Here is a 16440-nt window from a genome sequence, read left to right on the forward strand (position 1 = left end):
ACTCCTGAGATTTTCGAAGTCGAATTTCAGATCCGAAGTCTTCAATAAAACTAAGTACCCCATTGGGGAAACTTTTTTCTTGCCTCAGACAGATGTCAGAAAAAGTTAATTGTATTTCTTGTGGGAAGCAAATACCTCATAAGGACTTCCATTCGTACTGTATTCCATGTCTAGGCCCTGATCACCACGTCACTAGTTGTCGGTTTTGTGCTAGATTTAACAAACGCACTATAAAAAGACGTTTTGATTTTGCTTTGCACTACTTTGGCTGAAGGTTCAATTATACTATGCCCTCGGATCAACCGACTACCTCAATACTGAAAAAACGCAAAGACAAGGATAAAGACAGGCATCCGAGGTCCAAAACCGACAATGAAACCTCTTTTAGGCCAGTCGCTGGTTCTCAGTGAGGCGCTTTCGCAGCCCCTGACACCCGCTACCTCAGAGCCACAGGCCACTTCCGACTCCGACGTGGAGACAACTAGGCCTCTGGAAACTCAAGGTATTGGGCCTACGGAAATGAATCCCTCAGATGGGTCCGGAGCCGCTGAGCAGGTATCAGCTTCTGAGGGTGTTTTCAGACCTTCACAACTTACCATTAAAACAACAGCCAAGACAAAGGTACCATTAAAGACAAAGAAACAAGTACAGCATTCTCCTGGACAGTCCTCCATGCTCAAGAAACAGATGCTTAAAATGGCCGAAGACCTCATTACTCTAATCAGGGTTTCCCATCCCCCTCCTGAGAAAAGGCCTAGGCAGGATACAGACTATGATTCCTCTGATCAGGTTTCCATTTCCTCTGATTCCTCTTAAGACCAGGGATACTCTCTACCCCCCTATGAGGACTCTGATGCTGAAGAATCTATCCCTTCAGCCTCTCCTCCTGAGGATTATTCTTTTGGAGAAACTTTACATACCATGAGGGAGCATTTCCAATGGGAAAGTCAGGATTACTCAGAATCCAAGAAAAGGCTCCGGGATTTCCTTTTATTGCCTCAGCACAGGCCCCTGGCTATTCCACCTGTGCTAGATATTGTGGATGATGTGTTCTCTGAATCCAGCTTATCTCCGGATTCTTTGCCCCCTGCTCCAGCCAAGCCAGATAGGTATTATAGACTCCCTGACTCTCTCAAGTTTCTATACAAAAACCCTTCTGCTGATCCAGAAACTATTTCCCAGGGTCCAAAAGGGGTTAAGGCTTCTATTGCAAAAAATCCAGTACCCTCTGACAGAGATTCCAGAGCTTTGGATAGATGGGGGAAGAAAGTATACACTTCTGCAACTTTAGCAGTAACAGCTTTAAATTGCCAGTTCCACATGCTTAAGTACCAACAATATTTAATGGCCCAGTTAAAACAGAAAATGCTTGCAAGCTTAGAAACTCCTGATTGTAAAGAAATGCAGGATTTATTGCATGCAGTTGAACAGGTGGGAAAACATACTCTGCAATGTAGTTTTGATTCATTAGAGGCCTCTTGTAGAGTTGCAGTTACAGGTTCTGTGATTCGAAGACATGCTTGGTTAAAAGAACAGAGTTTACCTGATCATGTTAAGGCAAAGTTATTGGATGCTCCTTTACAGCATGATACCTTGTTTGGTGTTCAGGCAGGAGAAGTGTTAAAGAAAATGGAGGATAAAGCTATATCTCTATGCAAACAGTCAAGGATTTCTTACAGGTACAGCCACCTCGGTTTAGCAGAAATTGGCCAACAAAGAATTGGTCCTTTCCAGTGTCAGACAGGCCACAGAGAGGCAGATACAGACACCAAAGAGGCAGATCTCAACCCCAAGGCTCAAACAGACGACGATAGTGGGGCACCTCAACCCCAAAAGGAGGTGAGGACAAGTCTCAACCTTACAGGAAACCGTCACAATGACTTCCCCTCCGTACGTCAAGCACGTCCCTTTTGGAAGCCCCCTTAGGGGGAAAACTAGCACTTTTTTTTCTCAAAACTGGCAAACAATCACCCAAGACAAATGGGTACTGAATACTGTGTCTCAAGGTTACAGGTTCCACTTTCATACTTTATAAAAGGAATGCCAGACCTGCCACAAAATCAATGGGCAGAGGCACAAAAACAAATTTCAGCCCTCATGGACATGAGAGAGATTCAAAAAGTACCACAACAGGAACGAGGACTAGGATTTTACTCAAGACTCTTCCTGGTCCCCAGAAAGGACAAAGCCTGGAGACCCATACTAAACCTTTCAATTCTGAATACTTACCTGGATATTCCAAAATTCAAAATGTTGACATTACAGCAGCTTCTACCCATGCTGGGCAAGAAGGCTTGGCTTGTTACTCTGGACCTCAGAGGCATATCTGCATGTCCCTATCAGACAAAATTGCAGAAGATACCTCAGATTCAAAGCTGGTACAATGCACTACCAATTCTCTGCACTGCCCTTTGGCTTATCTACTGCACCCAGGGTCTTCACAAAGTGCCTGGCACCAGTAATTGCATTTTGCAGACAAAAAGGGATTGAAGTATATCCATATCTGGACGCCTGCCTCATTCAAGCAGAGACAAAGGACATTTCTTCTACAGCATCTGGCGTTTGTAAAAAGGTTGCTAATTTCTCTAGGGTACACAGTAAAGGAAAAGAAGTCAAAACTAGTGCCCTCGCAACAGATTATATTCCTGGGTGCCAGCTTAAATACAATGGCCCAGATGGCTTACCTCACGCCAGACAAACAAGTTCAACTAACTCAATATTTTCAATTACTGGCAAGAAAGTCCCATCTCCCTGCAAGAAAAATTCTGCAGGCCCTGGGATTCATGGCATCTTGCATACTTCTAATACCATATGCCAGGCTGCATATGAGGAAATTACAATGGCACCTGAAAAGTGTTCGGACTCAACACACTCACAGTTTAGAAGCAGTAATACCAATGATTCCCTACCTACAACAGGTGTTTCGATGGTGGGCACAGGCATGTCACCTAAACAAGGGTCAGCCTTTTACCCAACCCACAGCCAGGCAAACTCTAACAACAGATGCTTCGGATTGCGCCTGGGGAGCACACATGGCCGGAAAATGCATTCAGGGCAAGTGGACCACAGACCAGATGCATCTTCACATCAATCAAAAAGATGTTGGCTGTTCAAAATGCCCTAACAGCTTTCAAGGACCTTCTGCATCCAGGACAATTACTACTAAAGACAGACAACACCACAGTAATGTGATACATAAGCAAGGGGGCACTCATTCTTATCCCCTATGCATGCAAGCCATGACCTTGTGGAACACAGCTCTAACGTATCAAGTTCACCTGCAAGCACAATTCCTGCCAGGAAAGAAAAATATTCTGGCAGACGACCTAAGCAGAAATTAGGCCTAAGCTCCACCTTAAATCTCTCTAGATCCCTTTAAACCTATTCTCTAAACACGTTGGCTCCTCATAGACGCCCCCCCCCCCCCCCCGTATAACCATAGAATTTGACCTGTGAATGATCATATATCCTTCTCACTGGTGATCTAAAGCTCAAACCTCATTACTTATTAACCTACCTGTATATCTGGGTATTTACTCATCATGTATTTGTGGAATTTAATAGAGTGTAATTGTAATTGAGTATCTCTGAACTTTGTATACTATTATTGCTGCGTATGTTGTTTATGTACTGTTGTTGTTTCTTTTCATATGTGGAGCTTTTCTCCTCGGGTCTCTGCTGAAAAGGGATATGTATCCAGTCAGACTAACCCGGTAAACAAATGTAAAATAAATAAAATAAATATCATGGACCCTCACAAATGGAAATTGAATCCACAAATCTTCAGTATGGTAATGCAAAAGTGGGGATGCCCAGACATAGATCTTTTTGCCTCCCCACTGAATTGCCAACTACAAAAATTCTGCACAAGGACTTATCACAAACAAGCATGGAAAGTGGATGCTCTTCTGTTCAGTTGGAGAAACCTAAAAGTTTATGCTTTCCCGTCACTGCCTCTCCTTTCAAAGGTACTCCTAAAAGCCAGACAAGAAAAAACAGAGATGATCCTGATTGCTCCAGACTGGCCACGCCAGCACTGGTACCCTATCTTAAGGAACCTGGCTCAAGGCCCACCATGGATTTTGCTTCAAATTCCACACCTTCTGACTCAACAAAACAATCAGATCCTTCACGGTCAGCTCAAAACCCTAAACCTGGCTGCATGGCAGATACATTAGTCAAACAGGCAACACCTCTCTCTAAAGCTGTTATGGATGTCATTTTGGAGGCCAGGGAGACCTAGCACCAGGAAAGCTTACTCAGAAAAATGGAAGAGATTCTGCGCCTGGAACCAGGCTCAAAGCCTTGACCCTTTTGTTCCAAACATTCCTCAGACTTTGCAATACTTGAGATGCTGGACAGAGGCCTATCCTTTTCATCAATTAAGATCCACACATCTGTCATTTCAGCACATTACAACATGGATCTTGCTTTATTCTCTCATCCCTTGCTAAAGCAGTACCTCAATGGGGCTAAAAACATAAGACCGCCCCGGAGAGCACCAGCACCAACACCAACTTGGGACCTCAATTTCAGTTTAAAAAAACTGACCCTACCACCTTTTGAGCCAGCCAATACAGCCGATCTAAAATTTTTATCATGGAAAACAGCTCTACTCCTGGCAGTAACTTCAGCACGAAGAGTCTCAGAGCTACAGGCATTAATGGCAGTGGAACCTTTTATAATTTTTCATCAGGACAGGGTATCTTTAAGGACCAACCCTACCTTTATGCCAAAGGTGGTATCTAGTGTGGCTTTTAACCAAACCATCCATTTGCCAACTTTTTATCCAAACCCCCAGAATAAAGGGGAGAAACTTCTGCATTCTCTGGACATACACAGGCAGTTACACTTCTACTTGGACAAAACAAAGGCTTTCAGGAAAACTGAGCAACTGTTTGTAGCATATGCTGGAGGATCACAGGGCAAGGCTGTCTCAAAGCAGACTATATCCAAATGGATAGGACACTGTATTCGATACTGCTACACACAGCATGGGAAAATCAGTCCCAAATAAAATTAGGCCACATTCCACCAGGGCAACAGACACTTCAACAGCCTTTCTCAGAGGGGTACCCACCAAGGAAATTTTGGAGGCTGCAACTTGGAGTTCAGTGCACACCTTTACCAAGCATTACCACCTGCCTCTTTACTTTGAATCCAGAGCAGGATTTGCCACTGCAGTTCTGCAGGGCCTTATAGCCAATCCTAACTCTTTATAGACCAGCCGCCCAACCTCAGCTTTGGGATTCTACTCAAGTGTAATGACTGCAGCAGTGTAACACGATGAACATAGTGCAGTTTTGCACCTACCATAAATGTAGATTCATAGGTTCATAGGTTAGTACTAGGCTATCATTCCTAGGGCCTATACAAGCCTAGCCATAACAATTCCCTGAATATTTCTTCCCACATTATTTACTTTCCTGGACCCCTGTCTAGCAGGGCGACTGACGTGATCCCTGGGGTGAATTTCCTTTCTCCCATCCAATCGTCAAGGTTCCTCTTGAAGAGGTCCAAAGAGGCACTCTGCTTGACATGTATGGGCAATCTATTCCAGAGTCTGGGGAGTCTCTGGGTCAGGAACCTATCCCTCCAACATGTTTTGTTTATTGTGATGACAAGGTTTAGATCCCTGGAGCGTGTAGCTCTGAGGGATTGGGATTTCTTTAAGTGTAGCATGTCCAACAGCTCTGGGTTTGACATGGCCTTGTATGTTAAGCAGGGATCGCCTCTGAGTAGACGATATGCGACAGAGTATAGCTGGAGTTTTTTAAGGCGGTCAGCATAGGGCATCTGCTTTAGGCCTGTGATTCTTTTAGTGAGGTATTTCTGAGGCCTTTCCAGTTGTTGCAGATGTCTTGAGAGGTACATACCAAATGGGGCATTGTATTCTATAATGGGCCTAATGAGGGATGAGTACAGTGGGACAATGACCTCCTTTTTTCTGGATGAAAAGCCCTTCGCGATGAGGTGTGCCACATAGAAGGATTTCCTGACTGTTGTGGCGATGTGGTTATCGAAGGTGAGACCACTGTCCACCTGTGTCCCTAAGTCTCTTATCACACTTTCTGTGTTTAGTGTACTGCCACCTATATGGTAATTCATGGATACATGTTTTTTCCCAAAGGGGATAACCATACAATGTTAAGTTGTCAATCTCGCCTTCATTCTTGCTTGATGGGTTCGGAGCCGATCCCTCGGCTCCGACTCGGCACTTGCTAAGCTCGAGAGTCACTTTTACCAGCTCGAGGCAGCCCCATATCCCATGATGCAAAGCGGTAAGTACCCAGATCTCGTTTGCCGCTTCGCTTATGAGGTCCTCCTTTTACCAGCTCCTGGTAAGTGATTCACCTTTTTGATATTTAAGCCCCTTTTTGTAAAAAAACCCTTAATTGTTAGTTATAAGTTAATTATTTACATTTTCTGACAGAAAATCCCTGTCTCTTCTAATTTTTTTTAGTCAAACTTTACCCATCCCATCCCTCCTGTTAGGGTGTGTGTGTTTGTTTTATAGGAATACCTTTTGGTATTTTATTTAATTTTTTGACTGGTGTGTGTGTGTGTTTTTGTAAAGCACCATGTCAAAGGAGAGGGTCTCAGGTTTTAAGAAGTGTGACTCGTGCTGTCAGAAGATGTCTCTGACAGACGGTCACACTTCTTGCCTGTATTGCCTGGGGCCTCTTCACCTGCAGGACTCCTGTGCTATTTGTCATTCCTTCAGCCAGAGAGTCCTGCAGGAAAGACGCAACAAGCTGATACTTAGGGGCCTTCTTGCCGGAGGGCTCTCCGGCTAAGTCGGCTCCATCAAAATCAGCTAAATCTTCCAAGGCCCAGGCTTCTGTGTCTAAGCCTGCGGCCTCGGCCCGACTTCGTTCGAGTCGAGATCGCTCGGCTGGAGCAGATTCTGGCTTAAAGCCTTCGGCACCGATGGCAACCGGGGCCGAATCTGCATGGACCACTTCGTGTCGGCTCCGATCGGTTCCGACCCCCATGTGGCACAGGCATCGGTGTCGGCCCGATCGGCTCCGACACCGTTACTTTGGTGGCTGTATCGGCTCGGCTGGAGCCGATACATCGAGGCTTCCTGTCGGCTCCGATAAGTCTTCGGCTCCGACAGGATCTATAGTATCGGTTCCGATGGCTCATTCCAGGAAGGGGTCGAGGTCTCCTTCCTTGGAGCCGATACTTTCGGCTCCGGCTTCACCTCTTCTTTCGGAACGGAGCCATCGGAGCCGATCTTCAAGGTCATCCAGACTGTCAGATCATGACCTAGAGAGAGTGGTCAGTAGATTACTTAAGTCACAGGTACTGGCCCAAATGTTACATAGTCCGTCTCAACAGACTGTTGGTCCACACCCCGTTACAGTTCCTCCTTCAACTCTACCCCAGAGCTTGGAGTTGGAGTCTTCGGGAATGGTTACTGCTACGGCTGGAGGACGGATACCCCTTCTGTTCCTTCAGCCTCTACTCTTATCTCCTCTTGAGACCTTCCTTAGAGGGATTCGTGGTCGGGCTTCCATGGTCTCCTCCGAGGGGTGAGTGGCATCGGACCCTTGTCCGAACCCGCTCTTCCCCTTGGAGCCTCGGCCTTGGTTAGCTCGGCTCCGACATCTGCCTCGGAGACTTCCCTTTCGGTGGTCCCTGGAGTTCCTAGTTCTTGAACGGGTTCTCTCGGACCTGCCTGGGAGGGGAGCATTCGAGGTGATGAAGAGTGTGCTGGCCACTGGTATCAGTCAGCAGTCTGTTCCCGTAGCTCCTCCCTCTATAGTACCTGTTGACATCTCTGCCACTTCTCTTGCTACAGGACCCAGAGATCCTCCGCCTCAGGTTTCCCCATTGGGAATTTCCCCCTCTTCCGAGGATTCTCCTGATGTTTGGAGATCCTCCTAGGAAGAGGACTTGTAAGAGGAAACATGTAGACTCCCCGAGTCTGTCACTTGGATACTGACTTTGATGAGTCAGAGGGATCCCCTAGATCCCCTCTGAGGATGTCTCCTTCTCAGACATCCTAGAACTCCTTAAACAGAGGGGAAACTGGCCCACCAACAATCCCTCTGAGGATGAGTCAGTGTACCTAGAGGCGTTTGGATCTCGGCCCTCCACCTCCTGGGTGTCTCCGCCTTCGAACCCCTTATGCAGGTTATTGCACGAAGGCGTGGGCAGCTCCTGACTCTGTAGAGCCAGTCCCTAGGAGGCCTTCAAAATTTATCACTGCCCCGTGTGACAAGCAATTCCTCACTAAGGGTGTCCCCGCTGATGCCATGGTGGTGGCTGCGGCCACCAAAAAGGAACTTGCAGATCCTTCCGTGCCCGTCCATCCTCCTAATAAGGACTCTAGGACCATGGATAGGTGCGGTAAGCGGATGTTTTCCTCAGCGACCTTTGCTATGCGTTCGCTGAATTACCTATGTCACTTCACCAGACTCCAGAGGGATATCCTTAAGGAGCTGGGTGAAGTAGTTCAGGATCCTACAGCTGCAGGGGCTCAAGAAAAAATTGCTTCGCAGCTAGGAACCCTCAATTCCATTGCAAACTCCTCCATGCGGCTAATATCTTATGCTGCGGATGGAGCGAGTAGAGCGCAGGTACAGGTGTGGCTCTTAGACGCCAAGCCTGGATGCGGCTATGTGATTTTTGGATCCCTTTAAGGCGTCCTTCACAAATTCTCCCTTTGATGGGTCAGCTTTGTTTGGCCCTCAGGTGAAGGAAACCTTGACCAGGTGCGAACAGGACGGCAAGACTCTTTCTGCTGTTGGAGTCCGTTTTTCCACCCCTTCTAGACCTTATCCCAAAGGACAGAAAGGTGGGAAAATGTGGTTCCGTAAATCCCAAGGAGTCACGCCGGATTCACGTGGTCAGTTTACCCCTAGAGGCAGAGGGGGTAACAACAACAGACGCCACTCTAGAGGCAGAGGGGGTCCGAAAAACCAGGGAAACAGAGAGCCTCTCTCTGACCAGCCCTTTCAGCATCCCTGAGATGTTGCCCGGCTGTCCCTCCTTGGAGGCAGTCTGGGGAAGATTATCACTGTACCCAGAAGCCTGGCATTCCCTCACTCAAGACAGATGGGTACAGTCGATCATATCCAAGGGTTACATAATTCCTTTCGAGGAAAGTCCCTTCCCCTCAAGTTCCCTTCCAGATGTACCACCCGGTCTAAGGGAAATTGCAGAGTTAGAAGTCTCAAAACTACTGCAAAAAAGAGCCATTCAGCCAGTTGCAACAGACCATTCAGAGCCCGGAATCTACTCAAGGTTCTTTTTGGTCCCCAAAAGGACGGGAGACTGGAGACCAATATTGGATCTCAGCAGACTCAACAAGTCTGTCAGGAAGACAAGATTCGAATGGTCACTCTTCAGTCAATTCTGCCCTTCTTACAGAAGGACAACTGGATGTGCTCAATAGATCTTCAGGATGCGTACTATCACATCAAAATTCACAGACGCTCCAGGAGATTTCTCCGCCGGCTGGGGTCCAGTCATTTCCAGTTCAGAGCCCTGCCCTTTGGTCTCACTACAGCCCCCAGAGTGTTCACCAAATGCATGGCAGTGGTCACGGCTCACCTGAGACGTCAAGGATTCCAGGTGTTTCCGTATCTCGACGACTGGCTCCTGTCAGCCACCACCAGGCATCAGCTTATACAAGCCAGGGATTACACAATAAACCTTTGTTCTCATTTGGGCATCTCGATCAACTTCGAAAAGTCATCCTTATCGCCCTGCCAGTCTATTACCTTCATAGGCGCAAATTTAAACACTGTTCGGATGTCAGCTACCCTTACAGATCAAAGAGTTTCAGACATTCAGAGTCATGTCAGAATCATTCTGGCCAACAAGAAAGTACAGGCCAGGATGGTTCTAAAGGTTTTAGGTATCATGGCTGCGGCCATTACTCTTCTTCCCCTGGCTCGATTCTACATGCGCCTTCTTCAGTGGATGCTGTTCACACAATGGTCATACCAACAACTTCCAATGCGTCACCAGATTCTGGTGACACAGACATGCAAAGAGCATCTTGCTTGGTGGATCACATCTCCTCAGGTTCACCAAGGCAGGTACTTTGTACCCCCATCCCCGATAGCCACTGTCACCACGGATGCCTCCCTGATCGGGTGGGGGGGGTCATTATCAGGGCAGGATGGTTCATGGGACGTGGCAGCCGTTCTAGTACCATCTGCACATAAATGTCCTGGAGATGAGAGCAGTGCTTTTAACGTTGCAAGCCCTCAACGACTTTCTTCCCGTAGGGACAATTGCAGTCCACACAGACAACATGTCTGTAGTTTGGTATATCAACAAACAGGGCGGAACCAAGTCCTACCCCTTGTGTCGAGAAGCTCAGACTTTGGCAATGGGCGATCTCCTCTCATCGGTTTCTGGTAGCAACGCATATCCCTGGGAAAACCAACATTGTAGCGGACAGATTGAGCAGAGCTATTCTCATGCCTCACAAGTGGTCTCTCAAGCAATCTATAGCGGAAGAGATTTTTCTGGAATGGGGTCGTCCATGCTGCGATCTTTTTGCTACTCCCCAAAACAGCAAATGTCCAGACTTCTTCTGCCTCTTCCCTCCATCAGGCCATCCTCCCAGAGACGCTCTGACCCAGGATTGGCCCCAGGGACTTCTTTATGCCTTCCCTCCATTTCCTCTGATCCCTCAGGTTATCCAGAAAGCTACCGTTTTGAGAGCCAAATTGATTCTCATTGCCCCTTACTGGCCTCGACAAGTTTGGTTTCCGTTCCTCCATCACCTTTTGGTGCAGCCGTGGCATCTGGACCCAGTGCCAGATCTTCTGATTCACCAATTGGGTCAGCTGCACCGGTCAATCCCTTCTCTCAACCTCACAGCATGGTTGCTCCACTTCCTTCCTTAGCCAGGCTTCCTTTGATCTCTAACCCAGTTAGAGACATCATAGTAGCTTCACTAAAATCCTCTACCAGGAGGATTTATACAAGCAAATGGAAACGTTTCTCTTATTGGGCTAAGGCCAAGAATATTGATCCTTTTACTGCCCCTGTTCAGGCAGTCCTGGACTTCTTAGCAGAGATTTTTCATGCAGGCTCCTCTTCTTCCACAGTCAGAGTTCAATTGGCTGCTATTTCCAATTTTCATGTCTGTATAGCAGATCATAATATTATGTCCCATAGGCTCTGCAGGGCCTTCTTGAAAGGAATTTTCCTACTAAAGCCTCCAATCAGGAATCCTCCTCCTCAGTGGGATCTAAATTTAGTGCTGACATCCTTGATTCTTCCCCCCTTCGAGCCAGCTGTTTCTTGTTCCCTGAAATATCTTTCTTGGAAAACTTTATTCCTAGTGGCTATTACATCGGCCAGAAGGGTGTCAGAACTTCATGCTCTTTCGGTTCGACCCCCCTATTTGGTTTTTCACAAAGACAGAGTATCTTTGAGAACTAACCCAACCTTTTTGCCTAAGGTCGCTTCAAAGAACAATTTGAATCAATCCATTGATCTCCTGTATTTTTCCTAACTATTCAGATAGAGCTGAACAAAAGCTACATTATCTTGATGTCCCCCGGCAACTTACATATTATTAGAGCAGAACAAAAAAATATAGAAAATCTGATCAACTTTTTGTTTCCTATGCGGATAATAAAAAAGGCCTTCCTGTTTCTAAAGTGACCTTGTCCAGATGGCTTTCTTCGGTCATCTCTGAAATTTATCTGCTCAGGGGAAAACAGCTGTGCTCAAAACCTAAAGCACATTCAACTAGGAGCTTAGCTACTTCTACAGCTTTTCAAGCTAGACTTCCTTTAGACACTATTTGTGCAGCGGCCACTTGGGCCACTCCTCACACTTTTGTTTCCCATTACAAATTGGACTTTGCCTCCAGGGACAGAGCCAGTTTTGGCTCTACAGTCCTCAAGAGTTTGTTCCATTGAGCCACCCAGGATAGAGGTGCTAGGGACGCGGTCCCATCAAGCAAGAATGAAGGCGAGATTGACAACTTAACATTAAGAAGTTATGTACCTACCATAACGTTCCATGTTAGTTGTCTTCTCTGCCTTCTTTCTTGCCACCCTCCCTCCTTCCCCCTGGCCTGGACAGACCTTGTTATAAGAAGCTGTTATGCTGAAGACCATTCAGACCTGGTCCTTCTTCCATCTGTAAGTTTTCTTTCTTCCTTTTGGAAGTATTTTATGCTTGGTGCTGTTGCCCTTTGTCATCAAACGAGATCTGGGTACTTACCGCTTTGCATCATGGGATATGGGGCTGCCTCGAGCTGGTAAAAGTGACTCTCGAGCTTAGCAAGTGCCGAGTCGGAGCCGAGGATCGGCTCCGAACCCATCAAGCAAGAAAGAAGGCGAGAGAAGACAACTAACATGGAACGTTATGGTAGGTACATAACTTCTTATTTCTTGGCATTGAGCTTGAGCCCATGGCTCTGGCACCAAGCATCTGTTTCTGTAAGGCCCTTTTGTAGAGTATCCACATCATTTGGGGATTCAATAATGGCTCCCAGTTTGCAGTCATCTGCAAACTTTGTTAGCCAGAGTTCGAGTGTTCACACTGCTGCAGTCCAGGTTACCCGCCCTCCATCCCCTCTGAACTAGCTAGACTTATCTATACTTTTCTATCCTATACAACCCTTGAGATGTATTTGCTGGTAACTGAAGGTATTGTTTTTATTGTATATTTTTGATTAGCAATATATATTGCCTACCTATTTGGGGGCACCTGACATTTGGGGCAAGAAAAACTGAAGAAAATGGCATCTGATGCATCTTATTATACCCCTGGCGCACTGACGTCAGGCAAGAAGCGACAGCAACCGACGCTGGACCAAGACTTTGGAATTCGGGCCGACTGTGGGACCGCCTGACGGCAGGATAACCCAAGTGTAATGACTGCAGCAGTGTGAACACTCTAACATCTACATTTATGGTAGGTACAAAACTGTACTTTATGTACACTTACCATAAATGTAGATCTTTTGAGTGTATTCACTGTTGCAGTCCTAGTTACCCTCCCTCCAGCCCCCTGACTTCTCTGTACTTTTTACCTATCCTTTTTTATTTCGCCATATCTTATAACATTGGTATTTACTTTCTACTGGGAGTGTTCCACACCATGTAATTGCTTCCTGTTGTGGGGGCTCCTGACATCTGAGGCAAGAAACTGATGTGATGGCATCTGCTGCATGTTTTATACCCCTGACGACCTGATGTCATGGAAGAAGCGACAGCATCCGACGCAGAAATCCCAAGACTCTGATATTCCGGCCGACTGAGGGCTACCTGCAGGCAGATAACCCAAATGTGATGACTGCAACAAGGAATTCACTCAACATCTACATTTATGGTAAGTGTACACAACTGTACTTTCTCTCTCTCTCTCTCTCTCTCTCTCTCTTTTTTTTTTTTGTTTTGTTTTTGTTTTTTTTTTTCTTCTTCCTAAAATGAAATTGGATTCCAGTGTGTCTAAAATTATCATGTCCAGGTGGTTGGGATGATTTTATCAAATGCTGTTACTACAGATCAAAAGGATTTCAGTGGCAGGCATTTTGCTTCAATTCAATATGCATGTAGAACTTTCAAAATCACTGCTACAAAACTTTGTTTAAACAGTTGATTGCAGCAAAGATGTGATCTGTTTGCAGGATCACTCCTAACTACGCTCCATTCTTCACACACAGTCTGTAAGATGCTTCCATCCTGTGTTAGAGTTCAACAGTGCTAGATCTTCACATTCCTTAATGAAGTCTGGTTACAGGAACTCTAGAACTTGTATCACAGATGTCGAGACCGCTTGACATAGAACTTTGCAGGGCTGTTTTCTCTTGTTTCCACCTCACCCCTACCATGAAACAGTCTCATAGAAAATTGATACACAAAAAAAGTACTGAAAATGATGCTCTATAAAGGCTTGTATAGCCAAGGCGCTAGAGAATTTTTTATTTATTTATTTTTAAATAAAACGTTCTTTTTACTTATTCACTTGGCCTAATTTTGTCGTTTGGTGAATTTCAGTAAAGTTAAAGGTTCATAGAAGATTACTAGGCTAACGTCCCTAGAGCCCTTACAGACCTAGCCATATTTATCTCTAGTTGCTCCAGTTGTCATTGGTTAGATGAGTGATGCTTGCAGAGAGTAAGGGTACTTCCTCTGTCCAGGAGAGACATGAGAGCCACCCCAGGATTGTATTTGCTGTCAACCATCCATTGGTCTAGGTTGCCTTTGAAGGTCAGGGAGGGGCTGTGCTGCACGTGAATTGGAAGCTTTTGCAGAGAAGTGTCAGTCTCTGGGAGATGCATCTCTCCCCAGTATGACCTGTTCATGTCAGAGGCTAGGTTAAGATCCCTGTAGCTAGCGACCCTCGTGCTGTTTGATTTGCAAATGTTTAGCACTTCCAGGGCTGGGTCAGAGACTGCCCTGTAAGCCAGGCAAAGGTCATCGCTTGGCAACCTGTAGGAGAGAGAATACAGTGAAAGAGCTTTCAGTCTTTCCGTGTATGACTTGTTTTCTGTACCTTGTCATTTCTTGGTTAGAAACCTCTGTAGTAACTCTTAATTGTTGCGGTTGTCTGGTGAGATGCATGCAAAAGGAAACATTTTACTTGCACTCTGCCCTCATCAGACCAAGTAATAGGTTCATAAGTAGGTACTGGGCTATTGGCCCTAGGGGCCTATATAAGCCGAGCTAAAAAGGTACCCTGGCTTTCGCCGCACAAGACAATTATTTTCCTGTGCCCCTGTTGAGCAGAGCCAGAGATGTGATCCCCAGGGTGAATTTCCTATTTCCCATCCAATCATCAAGATTTTTCTTGAAGAGTGCTAATGAAGAGCTTTGTTTGATATAGATAGGTAGTTTGTTCCATAGTATGGGAAGTCTGTGGGACAGGAATCTATCCCTCCAGCATGTTCTGTTTATTGTGGTGACAAGGTTTAGGTCCCTAGAGCATGTAGCTCTGAGGGATTGGGATTTCTTTAAGTGGAGCATGTCCAAGAATTCTGGGTTTGACATAGCTTTGTATGTTAGACAGAGATCGCCTCCGACTAGGCAATATGCGACAGAGTAAAGCTGGAGTTTTTTGAGACAGTCTGTGTAGAGCATCTGTTTGAGGACGGTAATCCTCTTTGTGAGGTATTTCTGCGGCCTTTCCAGTTGTTGTTGTAGATGTCTTGTGAGGTACATACCAAAAGGGGTATTGTACTCTGTAATGGGTCTAATGAGTGACGATTAGAGGGGGAAATAATGACCTCTTTTTTTTTTTTTTTTTTCCTGGATGAGAAACCTTTTGTGATGAGGTGTGCCACTTAGAAGGATTTCCTGACTACTGTGTCAATGTGATTATCAAAGGAGAGACTACTGTCCACTTGTGTCCCAAGGTCTCTTATCACTTTCGGTGTTAAGTAGACTGCCACTTATGTGGTAGCTCATGGGTACAGAGTTTTTACCAAAGGGGATGACAATGTTCTTTTTGGCATTAAGCTTGATGCCATGGCTTTGACACCAGGTGTCTGTCTCCATGAGGCCCTTTTGTAGGATGTCCACATCGTTAGGAGTTTTGATTATGGCTCCTAGTTTGCAGTCATCTGCGAACTTTGTTAGCCAAAGATGATCTGTGTTAGCCTGTACTTCAGAGAAGTAGATACCAAACAGGAGAGGACCCAGGACTGAACCCTGTAGTACTCCACTTGTCACTGGTCTGAAGTCTGATTTGGAATCTGCTACTTTCACAGTGTGGGTTCTGTCAATGAGCCAGTTGACAACCCATTTTTGTGACATAGGGATTTATACCTAGTTTCGTGAGTTTATCTGTAATTCCAGAGTAGGGGATGGTGTTAAAAGCCTTGGTGAGATCTAGATAGGCTGTGTGAACCACCTTACCCTCATCTACGGCTTTGGTAACTGCTTCAAAGAAGTCTATCAGGTTTAGGAGACATGAGCTGCCTTTTACAAACCCAAACTGGGTGGGGTCCAGAGTTTGGAGATTACCAAGTGTCTTTGTTTATTAGATCCATTCCATGGCCTTGCAGACCAAGCTCGTTAGGCTAATGGTGCGGTAGTTCCTGGGGTCCATGGTGGCTTCCCCTTTGTGGAGTGGGATAACCGTCACTGTGTGCCATTCAGTGGGCACAAAGCCTGAAGTGAGGCTATGATTGAACATGGTGCTTAGTTGGGGGTGCCAGTTCATTTTGCAGTTCGTGTAGAATGCAGCCTGGGATGTTGTCCGGTCCCATGGATGCTGTGTCCTTGGCTTTGGAGAGTGTGGGTTTTACCTGTGCAGCCATGATTGCAGGAACTTTGCATTCTTATGTTATAGAGATGGGCCCTTTAGGGGGTGAGAGGGGGTAAAGTTAACACTGAACCTATCTGCCAGGATGTTGGCAATATCAGTTGGTTCTGTACATTTAGTGTCATTGTGCTGTAAGTCAGAGCAGATCAGAGTGTTGCCATTGAGATTCTTGACATAGCTATA

General features: G+C 46.0%; 1 protein-coding gene across 1 annotated transcript in view; it reads left to right on the top strand.

The window, feature by feature from the left end:
- The window catches only part of SMPD4 (sphingomyelin phosphodiesterase 4), a 1415848-nt gene that overhangs the window by 35569 nt on the left and 1363839 nt on the right, over window positions 1–16440 (top strand). The window contains exon 3 of the mRNA XM_044068837.1: window positions 11085–11117. Coding sequence (XP_043924772.1) covers window positions 11085–11117 — 33 coding nt within the window. The remainder of the gene's footprint in view (window positions 1–11084; window positions 11118–16440) is intronic.

This window comes from Protopterus annectens, chromosome 4.part0 (genome assembly GCF_019279795.1).
Source record: "Protopterus annectens isolate FY-2018-M chromosome 4.part0, PAN1.0, whole genome shotgun sequence".
In the NCBI taxonomy this organism is placed as follows: Eukaryota; Metazoa; Chordata; order Ceratodontiformes; family Protopteridae; genus Protopterus; species Protopterus annectens.